At 38.1% G+C, this 21,497-nt stretch overlaps 1 protein-coding gene across 2 annotated transcripts in view; it reads left to right on the top strand.

Annotated features, from left to right (window-relative positions):
- Positions 1–21,497, top strand: part of LOC131060356 (uncharacterized) — a 112,717-nt gene extending 91,220 nt beyond the window's left edge. For both annotated transcript variants that reach the window (XM_057993534.2, XM_059219913.1), the window contains 2 exons: positions 20,372–20,703; positions 20,872–21,497. In XM_057993534.2, coding sequence (XP_057849517.2) covers positions 20,372–20,703; positions 20,872–21,107 — 568 coding nt within the window. In that variant the 3' untranslated portion in view covers positions 21,108–21,497. The remainder of the gene's footprint in view (positions 1–20,371; positions 20,704–20,871) is intronic.

The following is a 21,497-nucleotide window of genomic DNA, read 5'->3' as shown; positions in this document are numbered from 1 at the left end:
ATATGAAGAAAACAATTATTAAAATAATGTTAATAGATTAAATAATGTTAATATATTGCAAAAAGAAATAAATCATTAAATATTGTTAATATATTAAATAAGGTTAATATAAATAAATGATAAAACCATGTTAATATATTTAATATATTAAATAATGAAGAAATGTATTATTAAGTGAATAATGTTAATTAATGAAATTAAGATGTTATATAAGTTAGATGTTACTTATTAAGAGCTGCGAATACATCACGGTTACACCCCCCGCGGGAAGTGGTGGGACGGTAGTCGCAGCCTCGGTTGCGACCACCGTCACACCCCTTCTCGCAGAAGGGACCCGTGGAGGGACGCAACCCTTCCCCTCCACGGGGTATAAGGAAGGCAACCACAACAAAGGGAGTGGCACGGAAGGGGAGAAAACGGGAGGACTACAAACTGTGGGTTGTGAACAGGTAAGCGTTACTTACTGGCCACAGGGGTATATTAGTGTGTGGACGTGTGTGCCACACACACACATATATATTAATGATGGTTCTGTCATACATAATAAAATACCAATTCCTTTAACAAAGTTATAGTAGGATAATGATATTATTTCATGTGTATGTAGTAATGAATATATGTATGTATGCAGAATATTTATATGTCTATAGGATCAATAATGGGAATCAAGGAATATGTAAATGTAGGCATAAATTATGGATTGAAAAATGATAATGAAATGTAGAATGTTATATGAATAATATGGCTATATGATGGAGGCTATTGGGAGGAAAATCCCTTGGCCTAATTCAGGGATTATGATAATCCCTGGTAGGCAGTATATACTGAGTATTTATATGCATATATGTTAAGGCTTGGGTGTCAAAGTTCACCCAAGAAGAAACGGATTTGGCCGGTCCTCTCTGGTAGACTTGGATGATAAGATGTATCATCCAAGGCAAGAAATTGATCATATATGATGATCTTCCTTGGTAGGCTTGGATGTAAGATGTTACATCCAAGACAGGAATTGAAATATCCTTTGATTTCCTAGTAAGGTTTGGAACCATGATGGGTTCCAAGAAGGTGGGCAGTATAACCGCCTAAGGACATGACCTAGTACTGCATTCGTATCCTTTTTATTAAATAAGATTTGAGACTAGTTTTAATTAATTGAAGTTTAATTGCAAATTAGATTAGTTATATATATATATATATCTGTTGCATTCTAACAGTTTGTTTTGCAGGACAATGATCTCTAACTAGTAGGGACATTACAGTGGTATCAGAGCATAATCACGCCAACCTGTGGAAAGGAGTCTTAGTTTATGATCACATATCAGAGAAAGATAGGCACGAAAGCAATGACTGATCAATTAGCCAAACTTCAGACTTTCATTGAGCAAACCAATGAGAAATTCGAAAGAATGAGTCAATTAATCCTCCAAAGCACAAACAACAACAATAGAGATATTCCAAACCCTAGAAGAGAGACACACTCTAATCACGCCGATAATGAACGATCTCCTCAAAGTTCTAGACAAACAATTCCCGAATTTCTTCCTAGAGAAGAACATGTGGGAGATGAAGAGGAGCAAGCCACACTTGGGATGGAAGAAATCGTTCAAATTTATGCTAGATTAGAGCCAGAAGTTCAGAGGGTGGTTTCCTTCAAGTACTTCTATGAGTCCAAGACTAATGAAGGTAGAAGGAGGAAGCCTATGGGTAAAGACCTCAAAGCTAAAGTTAACAAAATGTCCCTACCATGCTTTGATGGGTCAGGAAAGGATATTGCCCAAGCTTGGGTCCAAAAACTAGATACATACCTTTCATACAGCCCCATGACCGAAGGAGATGCTATAAAATTTGCCATACTCCATTTAACCGGAGCATTCCATAATTGGTGGCATAACGGTCTCATTACCCTAGGCCACAAAAATATCTCCACCTATAATGAGTTTACCCAAAAACTCATCAGCCGGTTTGACCAGAAAGACTCGGAATGGTACTTCCAAGAGTTAACCCACCTTAAGCAATCAGTAACCATTGAAGACTATATCGACCAATTCCAAAACCTATCAGTAATCGTCCCCGACCTATCCCAGAGAAGGCTTACTTACATGTTTTTAGAAGGCTTGAAAGACTCTATTAAAATTTTTGTAAAACCCTTGGAACCACAAAATTTAGTAGAGGCCATTAAGAAAACTAGGATGGTCGAATTTAGTGCCCCCAAGAACATCTCAGCCAAAACACCGCATAGGAATGAGGGACCCCAGAGGGACCACCGGGAGAGGCCCTGCCGCTTTTGCAAAAAACCTTGGAGTTTGAATCACTGATGTAAGGAGAGAGAGGAACTCATGGAGAAAGGGTTATGTTTCAAATGCAAGGCCCCATGGGGGAAGGGCCATGAATGTAAAAGAGGACAGTTAAATAACATAGAAGAAATACGGGATGAAGAAAGACCCTATAAAAGGGCTAGGTTTGAAAGCAACGAGCTGGGTACCTTGGCAGTCATCGCTCAAGGAAGTGAGAATAGATGCTTCAAACTCAAAGGGATAATCAAAGGACAAAAAGTAATTGCTTTGGTAGACACAAGAGCCTCGCATGATTTCATTAGCAAACACTTACCAACAAAGAGAAGGTTAAAAACTCAAGAGTTTGGAGGATTTGAAGTGATCATGGGCAACAAAGTCATAGACAGGTGCACTAAAATTATACCTCAATTAGAAGTCACCTTGGGGGGGCATACAATTAAGAGGAACTTCTTTGTGGTGAACTTAAAGAATGGCATCATTTTGGGGATGCCATGGATAAACTCATTGGGTCGGTTCAGCATGGACAGTCTGAATCGGGAGATATGCTTCCAACATGAAGGGAGAGAGATAACATTAAAAGGAATTCTCGATGGCTCTCCAAAGATAGTATCATGTAATAAAATGGAGAAAATCCTTAGGCACGATCAAGGAGAGTGGGTCGCCCAATGTATGGTCTTGGATAAATCTCCGACTGAAGGTCAAACCATTCATAGTGATATACAACCCATCCTTAGGAGACACAAAAAAGTCTTTGAAGACACTCCCCTGGGCTTACCCCCAAAAAGGGGATTTGAACACTCCATTGAATTAGAAGGAGCAAAACCCGTCATTACCACTCCTTACCGCCACCCCCACAAATTCAAAGAGGAGATTGAAAAAACCATAAAAGAGTTATTAGAAATGAGACACATCCAACCAAGCAGCAACCCCTTTGCTTCATCAGTGGTATTGGTCAAGAAGAAAGACGGGACGATGAGAATGTGCATAGATTACAGGGCCCTGAATAAAAAGACTATTAAAAACCGATACCCCATTTCGAGAATTGATGAATTAATGGATGAACTACACGGAGCAAGATATTTCTCTAAAATTGATCTAAGGTCGGGATACCATCAAATTAGAATGAGGGAAGAGGATATTCCCAAAACAACATTCAGATGTCACTATGGGCATTTCGAGTTTTTGGTCCTACCATTTGGTCTCACGAATGCCCCAGTCACTTTCCAGTCATGCATGAATCATACGTTCAGGCAACAATTGATGAAATTTCTTCTAATATTCTTTGATGATATACTTATTTACAGCAAGACATGGGAAGAACATCTCCGGCACATTGAGGAGGTATTAAATATTCTTGAGTTTGAATCATTATATGCCGAAGTCTCCAAGTGCGAATTTGGGATGAAAGAAATCATCTACCTAGGACACAAAATTAGTGAGGCCGTAGTAAGTGTAGATGAAGAAAAGATCAGGGCCATCAAGGAATGGTTCACCCCTAGAACCTTAACACAATTAAGGGGATTTGTGGGACTATGCAGCTACTATAGACGTTTTGTAAAAGTGTTCTCCAAGATTGCAGCACCCCTTATTGATCCAACTAAGAAAGGGGCTTTCACATGGAATGACCAAGCCCAAAAGGCTTTTGAACAACTTAAAATAACCATGAGCTCATGTCCAGTATTGACCATTCCCGACTTCTCTATACCTTTTGAACTACAATGTGATGCATCCAGGGAGGGAATTGGGGCAGTCCTCATGCAAAAGAAACACCCCCTAGCTTTTGAGAGCCGTAAACTTACTGAAGCAGAAAGACACTACTCTATTTATGACAAAGAAATGCTAGCCATAATGCACGCCTTGGCCAAATTTCGCCAATACCTTGTCTGTGGGAAGTTTAGTGTGAAAACCGATCATAACAGCCTACGCTTCTTCTTGAGCCAAAAGGATCTTAATGATAGGCAACAAAAATGGGTGAGCAAAATACAAGCCTACGACTTTGATATAGAATATGTAAAAGGGGTAAATAACGGGGCAGCAGATGCATTATCCCGAAGAGCCCACCTCAATACCCTTACCAGCATTTCAAAGGACTGGAAGGAAGAAATCCTTAATGAATATGACCAAGATCCACAAGCAAGGAAATTTTGAAGGGAAACCCTCCCAATGAAGATTTTAAAGTTAGGGGAGATCTCATCTTGTTCAAGGGAAGGGTATACTTGACCCCTCAGACTAGATTCAAAAGCAAAATCCTAAAATAATTCCATGATAACCCCCTGGCAGGACATCAAGGATACTATAAAACTTATAAACACATTAGGGAAAAGTATGCATGGAAAGACCAAAAAAGAGATGTCCAAAAATATGTACAAGAGTGCCTAACCTGTCAACGCAATAAAACCGAACTCATCCACCCAACGGGTTTGTTTCAACCATTACCTATTCCCAATCAAAAGTGGGAGAGCATTTCTATGGATTTCATAACAGGGTTGTCAAGGACACAAGGAAAGGATAGCATTTTTGTGGTGGTAGATAGACTCACGAAGTATGCCCATTTCCTTGCAGTCTCCACAGAATACAAAGCCTACCAAATAGCTGATCTATTCTTCAGGGAAATTTTCAGACTCCATGGACTCCCTCAAAATATTGTCAGTGACAAAGATAGCAAGTTTATTAGCCAATTCTGGCAGGAACTCTTCAGAATGGCAGGAGCAGTCTTGACCCCTAGTACCAGTTACCATCCTCAAACCGATGGGCAAACTGAAATAGTGAACAAATGGATAGAGGGCTACCTAAAGAATTATGTTACAGGGCAACATACTGCTTGGGTTAAGTGGCTACACCTAGGAGAACATTGTTACAACACGACACACCGCATGTCAATAGGGATGAGTCCTTTCCAAGCCTTGTATGGCTATGAGGCCACAAGCTTTGGAGAGTTAATAACTCAAGAAAGCAAAGTACCAAGAGCACAAGATTTTGTCCAACAGAGTAGGGACATCATGAAGACCTTGAAAGAAAATTTACAACAAGCCCAAAATCAACAAAAGATCTATGCAGACAGGAAGCGTACGGAAAGGACTTTCGAGGCCGAAGATCTGGTGTTTTTAAGGCTACAACCATATAAACAATCTTCCCTCAAGAAGAATGGGGCTGAAAAATTGAAACCCCGGTTCTATGGACCCTACAAGGTAATTCAAAGGATTGGGGAAGTAGCTTATGAAATAGAACTCCCCAAAGACAGTAAAATACATAATGTGTTCCATGTTTCCCGACTTAAAAAGGTTCTCGGGCAACACTTGGCTCCATGCAGTGAACTACCTCCCCTAGATGATGAAGGGAAACTCACTTTGTACCCTGAGATCATTCTAGATATGCGGAAAAAGAAGCTTAGGAACTGAACTATTACCGAATACCTGATTAAATGGAGGAATCTCCCAAATGAGGATGCTGCTTGGGAAAAAGAGGAAGATCTAAATATGCTTGAGGACAAGCAAAATTGAGATGGAGGGACTGTGATAACCCCTACTGTATTGCCGGATGTACATTTTATTAGACACGCCAATAATAATAATAGCATATATTATGGGGTCCAGTAGAAATATATAATATGAAGAAAGCAATTATTAAAATAATGTTAATAGATTAAATAATGTTAATATATTGCAAAAAGAAATAAATCATTAAATATTGTTAATATATTAAATAAGGTTAATATAAATAAATGATTAAACCATGTTAATGTATTTAATATATTAAATAATGAAGAAATGTATTATTAAGTGAATAATGTTAATTAATGAAATTAAGATGTTATATAAGTTAGATGTTACTTATTAAGAGCTGTGAATACATCACGGTTACACCCCGCGTGGGAAGTGGTGGGACGGTAGTCGCAGCCTAGGCTACGACCACCGTCACACCCCTTCTCGCGGAAGGGACCCGTGGAGGGACGCAACCCTTCCCCTCCACGGGGTATAAGGAAGGCAACCATAGCAAAGGGAGTTGCACAAAAGGGGAGAAAACGGGAGGACTTCGGACTGCAAACTGCGGGCTGCGGGCTGCGGATTGCAAACTGGTAAGCGGTACTTACTAGCCACATGGGTATATATGTGTGTGGACGTGTGCCACACAAACACACATATTAATGATGGTTCTGTCATACATAATAAAATACCAATTCCTTTAACAGAGTTATAGTAGGCTAATGATATTATCTCATGTGTATGTAGTAATGAATATATGTATGTATGCAAAATATTTATATGTATATAGGATCAATAATGGGAATTAAGGAATATGTAAATGTAGGCATAAATTATGGATTGAAAAATGATAATGAAATGTAGAATATTATATGAATACTGTGGCTATATGATGGAGGCTATTGGGAGGAAATTCCCTTAGCCTAATTCAGGGATTATGATAATCCCTGGTAGGCAGTATATACTGAGTATTTATATGCATATATGTTAAGGCTTGGGTGTCAGAGTTCACCCAAGAAGAGACGGATCTGGCCGGTCTTCTCTGGTAGACTTGGATGATAAAATGTATCATCCAAGGCAAGGAATTGATTATATATGATGATCTTCCTTTGTAGGCTTGGATGTAAGATGTTACATCCAAGACAGGAATTGAAATATCCTTTGATTTCCTGGTAAGGCTTGGAACCATGATGGTTTCCAAGAAGGTGGGCAGTATAATCGCCTAAGGACATGACCCAGTATTGCATTCGTATCCTTTTTATTAAATAAGATTTGAGACTAATTTTAATTAAGTAATTGAAGTTTAATTGCAAATTAGATTAGTTATATATATATATATATATATCTGTTGCATTCTAACGGTTTGTTTTGCAAGACAATGATCTCTAACTAGTAGGGACATTACAACGAACCATCTGAATTGAAAATACACATGAACATCCCAAAAACTCCCAAATCCCCAACTCAAGATATAATCATTCCGGAGCACAACAGACCAAACACTAGAACACTGCAACACATAACACTGAAAAACCAATCCTCATACCGGAATCCATAACTCGATCGGGTTACCACTTAGCATCATGAAACCAACACTGAATCAAGTATCTCTAGTTGATTCAGCATATCAAACAGATAAACCAACCAGATCAACTCTCTGCAATCACAAAACTCCAAAACACAGGAATATGTTGACATCAATGACAACAACACATCCTAGCAACAGCAATATCCAACAATCTCCCCCTTTGACATTGATGGCAACATATGAATGTGAAAAACAATCAATGCAAAGAAAGAAACAACACAAGCAATCTGCCCCTGAAATCATGCACACAAAGCTTCCAAGATAAGGCTGTTTTTCACATGCTTCTCTCCCCTTTTGACAGCAATGCCAAAGACACATACAAATTGTTATTCTCTCCCCATTACCAGATAATCTCTCCCCCTTAGGATAAACTCACACATCTGAACATCTGAAACACACACTGACTACTCCTGCTGAGTAGCAGCACTTGCTCATCAATCCGGAAAAGAAGATAAGACTATGAGGTCGACTGGATGGATGCATCTCAATGCATCTAGTTCTCATCAGGAGGGGCGAAGACCCCTAACATATATCTCAAATATACATATGTATCTGCAGACAAAGACTTAGTAAAGATATCTGCAATCTGATCCTTTTTAGATACATACTCTAATTTGACTTCTTCCTCACTGACTTTCTCCCTCAAGAAATAATACCTAATTGATATATGCTTTGTTTTAGAGTGCAGTGCCAGATTCTTAGAAATATTAATAGCACTTGAATTATCACAATATATAATAGTAGGCTCATCATAAATAATTCTAATATCTTTCAACATCTGCTTCAGCCAAACTACCCGAGTATAGTTGCTAGCAGCAACAATGTATTCAACTTCTGCAGTAGATAGAGATATAGCATCTTGCTTCTTACTTGCCCAAGAAACCATCTTCTTTCCCAAAAATAATGCTCCACCGATAGTGCTCTTCCGGTCATCAACATCACCTGCCCAATCAACATCAGTATAAGCACATAACATGAAATCATCATTCTTCGGATACCACAAACCTTAGTCAACTGTCCCCTTCAAGTATTTGAAAATCCTCTTCACAACAGTAACATGACTTTCTTTAGGATCAGCTTGAAATCTTGCACGAAGAAAAACGTCATGCATAATATTTGGTCTAGTTTGAGTCAAGTATAGCAGTCCACCAACCATAGATCTGTACAAGGTCTGATTAACTTTCTGAGATTCATCATGCTTAGACAATTTGCATCCAATCACCATAGGAGTTCCAACATGTTTGGGGTTAGCTAGTTCCAACAGGTTTGGAGTCAGCTAACCCAAATTTCGTCAACAATTCCTTCACATACTTAGGTTGAGAAATGAAAATGCCTTTATCAGTCTGTGTAATCTGCAATCCTAAGAAGAATTTCATCTCACCTATCATAATCATCTCAAACTCTTTTTGCTTATCATCAACAAACTTCTTACTCAAATCATCATCTCCTCCAAAAATAGTCATCAACAAAAACTTCAACAAGTAAAATGTTATCATTATCAACCTTAAAGTATAAATTACTATCAGCAGTACCTTTACAAAATCCCAACTTCATCAAATACTTGTCTAATTTAGCATACCAAGCTTTAGGGGCTTGTTTAAGTCCATACAATGCTTTCTTCAATCTGCACACCATGTCTCTTTCATTTGATAATGAAAACCCATCCGGTTGCTCAATGTAGACTTATTCTTCCAAATTACCATTCAAGAAGGCTGATTTCACATCCATCTGATATACCTTGAAATTCTTATAAGCATCATATGCAAGAAGTAATCTAACAACTTCAATTCTAGCTACCGAAGCAAAAGTCTCCTTGTAATCAATTCCTTCCCATCTGTGAATACCCCTTACATACCAATCTTGCTTTGTTTCTTACCACTTCACCAACTTCATTCAATTTAATCCAGAACACCCATTTTGTACCAATCACATTCTTGTTTTTAGGTCTCGGAACAAGTTCCTATGTATTGCTCTTCTCAATCTGATTCAACTCTTCTTCCATAACTTTTATCCAATTTTCATCTTTGCAAGCTTGAGCAACATCTTTAGGTTCAATCTTGGAAATCAAACATATCTCTTTAGCAGCAATCCTTCTAGTCTTCACACCCTTATTTTTATCACCAATAATTTGATTTTCTAAATGATTTAATCTCACATACTTCAGAGTCTTCTGATTATTCTGATTCCCACATTCATGAACTTCTTCACCGGTAGCAGCAATATCTGGATTAATTGTCTCTACTGGATCATTCTGCTTTAGGGTCTCAGTGTGCACTTGCTTTGAAATAACATCCTGATCATCAAACTCATATCCGCATGCTTTTATCTGCTTTTCATGACATTCATCAACCTTCACATTAGCATTTTCCACTATCTTTCTCAACCTCTTATTGTAACACCGGTAGGCCTTGCTCTTGTTGGTTATAACTAGGTAAGTTGGGTTCGGATTGCCTTAAGGCAACATCCGAACCCATATAGGACTAGGTCCTATCTTAAAGGGGTAACGTGCCCCAAGTCAAGTCCGGCCCCATTCCTCCACGCCACACTAAATGCACCACGTCTCAATAAAATAAATTGGCGCCAAAAAGGAGTAAGGCCGACTTGAGGTATATGGGTTAAAGACTCATATAAATAAAGGTAAAATTGCAAACACAAAAATCACTTTATCTCTCATGCAATCAGCGAACTAGCTCTGCAACAAAAGGTGCGAAATATAGAAGAGGATTGTGCGAACTTGTCCAAGAGGATATAAGGCATTTTGGTGCAGACTTGGTGTATTTAGAAGGGCAGATCTGATATACTAAAAGGGATCAGATCTGGAGAATCAAGCTAAGTATTGTATTTGTGCAAGTAAGATTGAATACATAATCTGACTTGTGGGTCTTTAGTGCTGGGTTTTTCCTCTTTGGAGGTTTTCCCAGGGTATTTGTGTTTGTCTCTTGCTTTCTTGTTTCATTTTTGGATTTACTTGATTATGGTTTACTAAATGATAACAAATAATTAAAAGTTACAAATCTGATTACTGAACTAGGGCACAAATTTAACATGGTATTAGAGCTAAGGTGTCACTAACTTCAAATTTTAGTAAATCATTTGTTGCATATAGTTGCTGTTTGTTTTCAGATTAAAATGTCAAGTTTGAGGGCTGAAGATAGACTTGATGGAGCCCTTGATTTTGTTGCTTGGAAAGTTTGTATTCTATTGATCCTTGAAGAGAATGATTTGCTGAAATTCGTAGAAGAAGAAAGGCTGTCCCCTCCAGAAGATGTTGAAGCAGTTCAAGAAAGACTCCCTCAAGGCTAGGAAGATCATAATTGAATCCGTCAAGAATCATCTTGTCACTGTCATATCAAAATTTGCGTCTGCCAGGGAAATGATCAAACACTTGGAAGCGATGTATGAAGTCAACAACCTCAACAGGGCTCTTGCTCTAAGGCAGCAGCTTCTTCACATGAAAATGAAAGAAGAAGACTCAATCATAGCCTACTTCATGAAGATCAATGAACTAAAGGACAAGCTAAGTACTCTTGATTGCCAAATTTCGGATAAAGATCTTGTTATGATTGCATTAAATGGTCTACCTGATGAATGGGAACCATTCATTCGTAGCATTCGTGGAAGAGCTGATCGTCCCATCTTTGAGCGTCTTCAATCTGGTTGCATTGAAGAGGAACCTCGAATTGAGGTAAGAGGAAAACTCAAGAACTCTCACAAAGATGATAATCATGTTCTCTTAGATAAATCTAGGAAAGGTGGACATTGGAAGAAGAAAAGAGAAGCAAAGATTTTAGATCCTCCTCCTATGATCCAAGGAAGAAGTCAAGAGATTCCTCTCACATTCGTTGCTTCAGATGTGATAAGTATGGTCACTATGCCAGAGATTGTCAGAATGATCCCAAGGAAAAGGAAGTCAATTTAAATGAAGTTGCTGAACAAAGTGAGGATTATCTTCTTATCTCTGCTCTATCAAGCAATGTTCCTACGGACAGCGATACTTGGATAATTGACAGTGGTGCCTCCAGACACATCTCAGGTTTTCGTGAGCATCTTTTAGATTTGATTGAAAAAGATACCAACCTTCATGTGGTAATCGGTGATGATGCTCGATACTCGGTAAAAGGTTCTGGTACTACCTCTTTAAAACTAGATTCTGGTATTTCCTTAAAACTCTGTGATATCCTTTTTTGTACCTGGTATTAAAAGAAATCTTATTTCCATTTCTGCCTTAGAAGATAGGGGTTTGCAAATAGCATTTTTTGAAGGGAAAGTACTTGCTTGGTCTAAGAAATCTAATTTCAAAACTGCTCGTGTTATTGGAAATAGATGTGATAGTTTATATAAGCTTGCAACTAATCCAATTCAAGCTCTCATCCATGAGGCCCTTGAATCATGCGAGCTATGGCATAGAAGACTTGGACATCTACACTTTCAAGCTCTTCCCACTCTCGATAAAATGGTTAAAGGTATGCCTAAACTTAGTTTATCTCATGCTGATGCTTGTAAAGGTTGTGCAATGGGTAAGAATGTAAAGAACCCTTTTAATAAAAGTGATAGTAGGGCTATAGAAAAGCTAGAACTTATTCATTTAGATTTATGTGGTCCTATGTCTATAGCATCTTCTAGCGGCTTCCTTTATTATGTTATCTTCACAGATGATTTCTCTAGGAAAACATGGATTTACTTTCTTAAATCTAAAGAGTGAAGAAGTCCTAAACAGATTTAAAGAATTCAAAGCCTTAGTTGAAAACACTACAGGAAATCGAATTAAATGTTTAAGATCTGACAATGGAGGTGAGTACACCTCAGGTAGTTTCTATGATTTTTGTGTTAAGGCAGGAATTAAGAGGGAGTTCTGTGTTCCCTACAATCCTCAGCAAAATGGAGTTGCTGAAAGAAAGAACATGACCATTGTTGAAGCTGCAAGAGCCATGATTCATGATCGAGACCTGCAACCTTTTCTATGGGCGGAAGCATCCAAAACAACATTCTACATTCAGAATATGTCCTCATCGTGCTCTAAAGGATGTAACTCCTGAAGAAGCCTTTATAGGAATCAAACCTGACATCAGCCACCTAAGGATATTCGGGAGCCCAGTGTATGTTCATGTGCCTAAAGAAAAATGAACCAAGTTGGATCCCTCTGGAAAGAAATGCATCTTAGTGGGATACAGTGAATCTTCCAAAGCCTTCAGGATCTACATTTCAGGTCAAAGGTATGTTGAAGTAAGTAGAGATGTAACTTTTGAAGAAGATATTGCTTTCAAAAGATCTAAAAGTTCATTATCTGATAATAATGATATGGTGATGGAAAATCAAGATTCAAAAGTTGATGCTAACCCTGAGATACAGAAGGAGTCCACTGACCTTCCGGATCAGGAAGTTCAGGATGACCCAGCAGAACCCATGGACTCTACCGATATACCTCGGGATATTGTGGTCTGCAAGAAGAGACCACTTTGGGTTAGAAACACGATTCAAGATGCTGAAGGGTTTGCTGCTCCGAGAGGAACCTTTAGAGATAGCAAGAGACTCCAAAATCACGCCAACTACATCTCTGTGATGTGTAATATCATTGAGTCAGAACCTCACAATGTCGAAGAAGCTATGTCCCATCATGCTTGGAAATCAGCCATGGATGAAGAGTATGGGTCTATCATCAAGAATGATGTTTGGGACATTGTACCCAGACCCAAAGGTAAGTCTGTTGTTTCTTCTAAATGGTTATTTAAAATTAAGCATAATGCTAATGGTAGTATTGAAAAATATAAAGTTAGGTTTGTAGCTCGTGGTTTTTCTCAGAAGGAAGGAATAGATTATGAAGAAACTTTTGCTCCTATTGCTAGATATACTTCTATTAGATCTATAATAGCTATTACTGCAGCCAAAGGTTGGGAGCTGCATCAAATGGACGTTAAGACAGCCTTCCTTAATGGTGTCATTGAGGAGGAAGTCTATATTGAGCAACCAAAAGGTTATGTAATCCATAAAAGAGATTCTCATGTTTGCAGGTTGAAGAAAGCCTTATATGGGCTCAAACAGGCTCCTCGTGCTTGGTATGAAAGAATTGATAAGTACTTACTAAGCTTAGGATTTTGTAAGAATAATGTTGATGCTAACATCTACTTGAAGATTTATAATGGTGATATGCTTATTCTGGTTTTGTATGTGGATGATTTATTTCTCACTGGTGAAAATGAATTAATCATAAGATGTAAGAAAGAATTAACCTTAGAATTCGAAATGAAGGATTTAGGACTAATGCATTACTTCCTAGGGTTAGAAGTATGACAAAAATCCAATGAAATTTTTCTAAGTCAAGGAAAATATACTATTGATATTCTGAAAAGATTTAGAATGATGGATTGTAAACCCATGTATACTCCTATGGAATCTAACTTAAAGAAGTTAAGTGGTTCTGCAGCTAACTCTGATTTTGCAGATCCATCTGAGTACAGACAGTTGATTGGATCCTTGATGTATCTAGTCAATACTAGGCCAGATATCTGTTATGCTGTGAATGCCCTCAGCCAGTTCATGAGCTTGCCTAAACTTGTTCACCTGGTTGCTGCCAAGCACATTCTAAGATACCTGCGTGGCACTATTGGTTATGGGCCGAAGTATTCACTCAATACCTCAATCTTCTTGGAAGGCTATTCAGATTCAGATTGGGTAGGAAGTGTCAAGGACAGGAAAAGTACTTCGGGTATTTGCTTCAATTTGGGCTATGCAGTGATCTCTTGGGCATGTAGAAAGCAATCTTCGGTAGCATTAAGCACTGTAGAAGCTGAGTACATTGCAACATCTGTTGCATCCAGAGAAGCAGTGTGGCTTTCCCAAACTCCTTGTTGGATTATTTGGTCAAGCTAGTGGTCCTACCACCATTCATTGTGATAATCAAAGCTGTATAAAGATGTCAGTAAATCCTGTGTTCCATGACCGGTCCAAACATGTGGAAACACACTATCACTTCATTCGGGATATGGTGCAAAGGGGTGCCATTCAACTAAAGTACATCAGCACAGATGAACAGGTTGTAGATATCCTTACCAAATCCTTATCCAGAGTGAAGTTCAAATACTTCAGAGACAGACTTGGTATTGTGGAAAATGAAACCCTGTTTGAGAGGGAGCTCCAATCTTAGTGACTCTATCTGCAGTGCTTTGATCGTTCTTTGCTTGTGTGCAAGAATGAAAAGTATCCAATCTATGCTTGTGTGCTAGATGGAAAGTTGTAATTATGTAAAGACCCACTTGTGTATTACGCTTTCTTAGCTTGTGTGCTAGAACCATCCTATGCTCGTGTGCTAGGTGGAAGATGTAATTCTATGCTTGTGTGCTAGATCCATTCTATGCTTGTGTGCTAGATGGAACTCTAAAGGTTCAGATTATGTATTCTCTTCTTCCCTAGTTAAGAGGGAGTGTTGGTTATAACTAGGTAAGATGGGTTCGGATTGCCTTAAGGCAACATCTGAACCCATATAGGACGGGGTCCTATCTTAAAGGGGTAATGTGCCCCAAGTCAAGTCTGGCCCCATTCCTCCACGCCACACTAAATGCACCACGCCTCAATAAAATAAATTGGCGCCAAAAAGGATTAAGGCCGACTTGAGGTATATGGGTTAAAGACTCATGTAAATAAAGGTAAAATTGCAAACACAAAAATCACTTTATCTCTCATGCAATCAGCGAACTAGCTCTGCAACAAAAGGTGCGAAATATAGAAGAAGATTGTGCGAACTTGTCCAAGAGGATATAAGGCATTTTGGTGCAGACTTGGTGTATTTAGAAGGGCAGATCTGATATACTAAAAGGGATCAGATCTGGAGAATCAAGCTAAGTATTGTATTTGTGCAAGTAAGATTGAATACATAATCTGACCTGTGGGTCTTTAGTGCTGGGTTTTTCCTCCTTGGAGGTTTTCCCAGGGTATTTGTGTTTGTCTCTTTCTCTCTTGTTTCATTCTTGGATTTACTTGATTATGGTTTACTAAATGATAACAAATAATTAAAAGTTACAAATCTGATTACTGAACTAGGGCACAAATTTAACAACTCTTAGTAGAATAACCCAAGAAGATTCCTTCATCACATCTTGCATCAAACTTTCCTATATCCTCATCTCTTTTGATATAACATTTGCTTCCAAAAAATTCTGAAATATCTAACTGTAGGAACATGACCAAACCATAACTCATAAGGAGTCTTACTAGAATCACCTTTTATATGCACCTGGTTGAATGTGTATACAACAGTGCTAACAACTTCTCTCCAAAAGGTCTGCGGAACATTCCCTTCAATCAACATAGTCCTAGCAGCATCCAAAATAGTTTTGTTCTTCCTTTCAACAACTCCATTTTTGCGGAGGGGTGCTAGGAGCAGATAACTGTCTTCTAATTCCATGCTTTTCACAAAATGAATCAAACTCACCGGATGTGAATTCTCCTCCTCTGTCAGATTTCAAACATTTCAGCTTCAATTCTGTCTCAGTCTCCACTTTAGCTTTGAATATCTTGAATTTCTCTAGTGCTTTTGATTTCTCCCTTAGAAAGGTAACCCGTATTATTCTAGAATAGTCATCAATCAACAACATGAAATACTTGTCACCCTGCAAGCTTCTCACTCTTGTAGGACTACACAAATCAGTATGCACAAGATCTAATAATCCATTAGATGTATACAACTTACTCTTGAATGAAATTCTTGTTTGCTTTCCCAATTGACATTCTTTGCATACCGGATTAGAAGGTTTCACAATCTTAGGCAAATCTCTAACAGCTTGAGTAGAACTAATCCTAATCATGCAATCAAAATTAACATGACACATCCTTCTATGCCACAACCAACTTTCATCAATCTGAGCAATCGAATTACTTTTCTCACCAGCATTCAAATGAAAGATATTACCTTTAGCCTTAGTGCCTGATGCAATCTCTATACCAGAGGCATTTAGAATCTTGCACTTTTACCATTCTTGAATTGCAAATCATATCCCTTATCAACCATCTATCCCAACACTCAAAAGACTATGCTTCAAACTTTCAACATATAAGACATCATCAGTATTATGCTTACCATCAAGAGAAATAGCACCTCTACCACGAATTACGCAAGCTTTATCATCTGCAATCTCACTATACCACCATCATACTTCTCTATATTCACAAATTTGCTTTTATCACATGTCATATGATGTGAACAACCGCTGCCAATTACCCATTCATCTTTTTCTTCAATCTTAGCAGCCAAAGCTTTCTCCTTAACAATGCAACTCGTAGAATTCACTAGTACCGGATTATCTTCCTTGATAACAATAAATACAAATTCATCTTCTGAATTCTCATTCTCAGACTCTTCATCTGTCACGCCTTCATTAGCAACATAATAACATTTCTTCTGATATCTGTACCTCCGGTTAGGCTTATAGGGCTTATCATATATGTCATGCTTCTCATATCTATCATGCTTATCAAAGTTATCATGCTTATCAAAGTTATCATACTTAGACATTCTTTCAGGACACCTAGAAGCAAAATGTCTTATCTTATTACAAGAGAAACATTTCAAAGGTAACTTTCCATCATACTTACCAGCTCCCTTAGGCAATCTTCGAGCAATAAGTGCTTCAAGCTCGTCCAAGTCTCTTTCTTGTTCTTCCATCTCTCTCATTTCTCTTTCATATCTGGAAACCCTATGTGAACTTTCTCCTGGATCATACTTCTGCTTCCCTGACACAAAGACTTTAAATGCAGTCTCAGATTTACCACATGATTCTCCAAATTCACTCAACTCAAAAGCAGCAAGTCTACCAATCAACATGTCTCTTGTCACAGTGGTCATAGTTCGGATCTCATCAATAGCAACAACTTAAGATTTGTAAGCAAGGGGCAAAGATCTCAGTACTTTAGCAACAATCTCATCTTCTTCAAGAGTTCCACCAACACATCTGATGTTCATGACAAATTCATTCACATTAGCCATAAAGGATGATATGTTCACATCTTCTCCCATCTTCAGCATTTCATACTTTCCTTTCAAACTCTGCAATTTAGCAACTTTGACATGTTTATCTTCTTCATACAAAGTCTCTAATTTTTCCCAGATCTCATGTGCAGCCTGCAATCCCATCACATTAGTCATCTTTGGATCGGTCAGGGCACTCAGCAACACTTCTTTAGTTCTTATGTTATGTTCAACATCCTTGATCTCATTTGCAATAACTGGACCATTCTGAGGAACATTGTAGGTATTCTTTGAAATCTTCCAATAATCATCTCCAAGACACTTCAAATGACACTCCATCCGGTCCTTCCATACAGTGTAATTGCTTGCATCAAATCTCAGACTCTCTTTCTTGAAAACATAGGTTGCCATCCTGGATCTGCTCAAGCGGTCAAACTTCTTCTGGAGGATCTAGCTCTGATACTAATTGTTGGCAACAACAATAAAGGAAAACTGAGAAAGGGTGTGAATCAATTTTCACCGGATTAAACAAATTAAGCACATTTTCAGAACTGGTCGACTGCAGCAAGAACAAAGATAAACACAATAACAACAATACACACAACACCAAGATTTTGACGTGGAAAACTCGGTTAAGGGAAAAACCATGGTGGGAACCTGCCCACAATAAGATGATACTCTGCAGTAGTATGTGTAAATATTACAATGGAAAATGCACATGCATTTAGGCACACTGCCTAGAGCTCACTGCTCAAAATATAATGACCCGGAAGGCTACAATCCTCAGGGAAGGTTTACTACCTTACAATAACATTTAGACAACAATCCGGTTTACATGAACTGAAAGAATAGCATCTCAAAATGCCCAATGACAGTTCTGATTAAGCACATTTGTCTGCTCTGCAACACTCTCTACTCAACACTTATCACCGAAAGATAAATTTGCTTGTTTGCACATACACCACTCTCTGATAATGCAGACACAACATCTAACACCCACCGATCTCCAAATTACATGAATATGACACTTATTTATACAAATCATCAACCTTGACTACAAGGTCGACTCAACCCTCAAAACCTAATTACAAAATTACATCACACGATACATAAATCAACCAACGGACCAATACAATGCCATGACGACATAGCATGGACCTAAATCAAATCCTCGAACACACAACACCACCAACAATCCCGCCAACATCATCCGCAACACGCTACACCATTGAAAATGTCGCATAACACGAAAAACATCACCGGACCCATAAGATCCACAATAATATGCACAATGATCAATGCGGACTAGCAAAACAAATAGGACACGATTAGGAAACACCAACAAGCACATTAGAACCATCCGCAATAGCTGCACCAACACCATTTATTCAAATCTTCATCGATCAACACATTGATGCTCAAGAACACTCAAACAACAACAATTGGGACTAGAAAGATAACTTGCGGAGCACCAAATCATGAACAATCTGAATTGAAGATACACATGAACAATTCCAAACACTCTCCCAAATCCGCAACTCAAGATATAATCATTCCGGAGCACTACGGATCAAACACCGGAACATTGCAGCACAAAACATTGAAAAACCAATCCTCATACCGGAATCCATAACTCGATCAAGTCACCACTTAGCATCATGAAACCAACATTGAATCAAATAGCTCTAGTTGATTCAGCATATCAAACAGATAAACCAACCAGATCAACTCTCTGCAATCACGGAACACCAAAACACATGAATATGCTGACATCAATGACAACAACATATCCTAACAACAACAATACCCAACAGAAACATCCTTTAGTGTCAAACCCTTAGTTCTACATTTGGGACATCCTCCAATAGCTTTGAGATAAAATCTTTGTGGATCCTATATCATGACCTAGGTTTTCCTCCCATCCCCAAACTTCTAGGGCCCAACACTAGTTTGAATCATTTGGGAGAAACATCCTTTAGAGTCAAATCCTTAATTCTATATTTGGGACATCCTCCAATAGCCTTGTGATAAAATCTTCGTGGATCATATATCATGACCTAGGTTTTCCTCTCATCCCCAAAGTTCTAGTGCCCAACACTATTTTGATTAATACTTAAAGCTAGTGAATTAGAGCATGATAAAGTAGCAAGAAGATGGTTATCTATCACCACTCCTTGCCTCTTAGGATCTTGCATAGGTACCAACCTCCTTCAAGCCATAATATGAAGAGCCAAGAGGACCAACAACACAATGCCAAAAGACTATGCACTAAAAGCCACTATCTCCAATGCACCATAGGAGCGACCTACATGCTTTAGAGTAACAAGCTTTTGAAATAAGCATGATCAACTTGCCTAAGAATTTACAAGAGTTTCTACACCATTTTATTTTCTTTAGGGACGAGAAATCTTTGGATGATAAAATGCTTGAGATGCATTAGTTTTAAACAGAACTTTTTCAAACATTTTAGAACCCCATAGCCTTTTTTGTCTGAAGAAATCCATCTTCTTACATCATCAGGGAAAATCCCACTTGTATATTCAGAAACAAATTCTTTCTCATCTTTGATAAAGATGAGAAATTCTTCCCATGCAATATCTGAAACATCTGTATACAAAACAAATTTGTTAGTAGTAGGAACATGTAAACATGGAAGATTACTCATCTTGTTTTGAATTTCCTTAATTTGATCTTAGGTCATCACATGGAAAGTGTATTTCTAGTTGTTTAGAAGCATCATTACTATGTTGCATTTTACTATTTGTCATCACCTGGGAGAAGAATTGTGTACAGTTTATCAAATATCTGTTGGTGCTACTTCCAAAAATTATTCTTACTCAATTCAGATTTATCATGTTGTGTGTGTCATTTCATGTAATTGATAAACTTTGAAGCTAATGCCGAAGGAGGTGAATGCTAAGCTTTGGGAAATATTTATAGACTTATGTACATAGTTGCAAGATATCAAATATCTCAGAGTACATGAGAAGAGTCGTTATTGTCATTCCTTTTCAATATGTGCTAATTATTATTTTCAACTGTGTTACAGAGAAGAGGAATCCCAGCAACTTTGGGAGCAGAACTTATTAAGAAAGGAGGAAGCTCTTGGCAATGATCATCCTAGTTTGGCAATGCACATTCAGAACCTAGCAACATCTTATGCTCACTCCGGAAAATTTGAAAAAAGTGAATTGCTGCTTAGGAGGTGCGTAAGGATACTTTCAGCCAGGTTAGTTCATGATGCACCAGAGACATCAGTTCCCATGTTGTCTCTTGCAACAATTTTGTATCATCAGGGGAGAAATAAAGAAGCGGAGGATTTAGCTTTAGATGCTTTGAGGATACGGGAAGCATTTTTTGATAAAGATGGTCCTATTGTTGGTGAGTGTTTCACCCAGAATTCAGGAAACTGATATACGCACAATCTAGAGCATTTCATATCCATGTTCCTTATATCGAATATTTCATGAGGTTTGTAGTCAATGTTAGAAAGTTCCTTTCATATACGTGACTCTGAGCTTGTGTTTTGGAAAACTGTTTTCTCAACAGGGGAGGCTTGTGATTGCTTAGCATTGATACAGCATGCACTGGGAAAGGATGATAGAGCTGAATCTCTTATGTGGAGGGTCTTACAGATCCAAGAAAAGGAATTTGGCTATGACAGTCCAGAAGTAATGTCTACACTAGAATTGCTCATTGTCTTGGTTGACAATTTGGGAAAGAAAAATCAAAGAGTTCTTCTACAACGAAGACTAGCAAAGTTGAAAACTAGATACAGAAAATGATTTTCTTTGCCATTAGATGGGCACATATAGGTCTCAGCTCTAAGTGCTAAGAGCAGGTTTACAAGTTCGATCGATTTGTATTTTATTTCCAGATCTAGTGATTTATAGCAGAAAAGCTGCATAATCCTTCTGGCATCAACCTATCTTTTAGGTGCATGCAGGCACTTTAAATTGCCATTTTGTAGATAGTTTCTTTGTTGTCTAATAATGGAATGTGTTGTTCCACGTAAACATGCATTAATGAGGAGTCGTTCCTTATAAGGTATGTTCATATTTCTTGACATACCGTTTACAACAAATATTTCATCTATCATCTTTCATATGTAAAAGTTATTTTGCTGCTTTAGCATCGTAATGGTGAAAATTGTATATTCATGCCCTTTTTTCTTA

This window comes from Cryptomeria japonica, chromosome 4, assembly GCF_030272615.1.
Source record: "Cryptomeria japonica chromosome 4, Sugi_1.0, whole genome shotgun sequence".
Classification (NCBI taxonomy): Eukaryota; Viridiplantae; Streptophyta; class Pinopsida; order Cupressales; family Cupressaceae; genus Cryptomeria; species Cryptomeria japonica.
The sequence above is the reverse complement of the archived record's forward strand: the minus strand, read 5'-3'. Positions and strand labels throughout refer to the sequence as shown.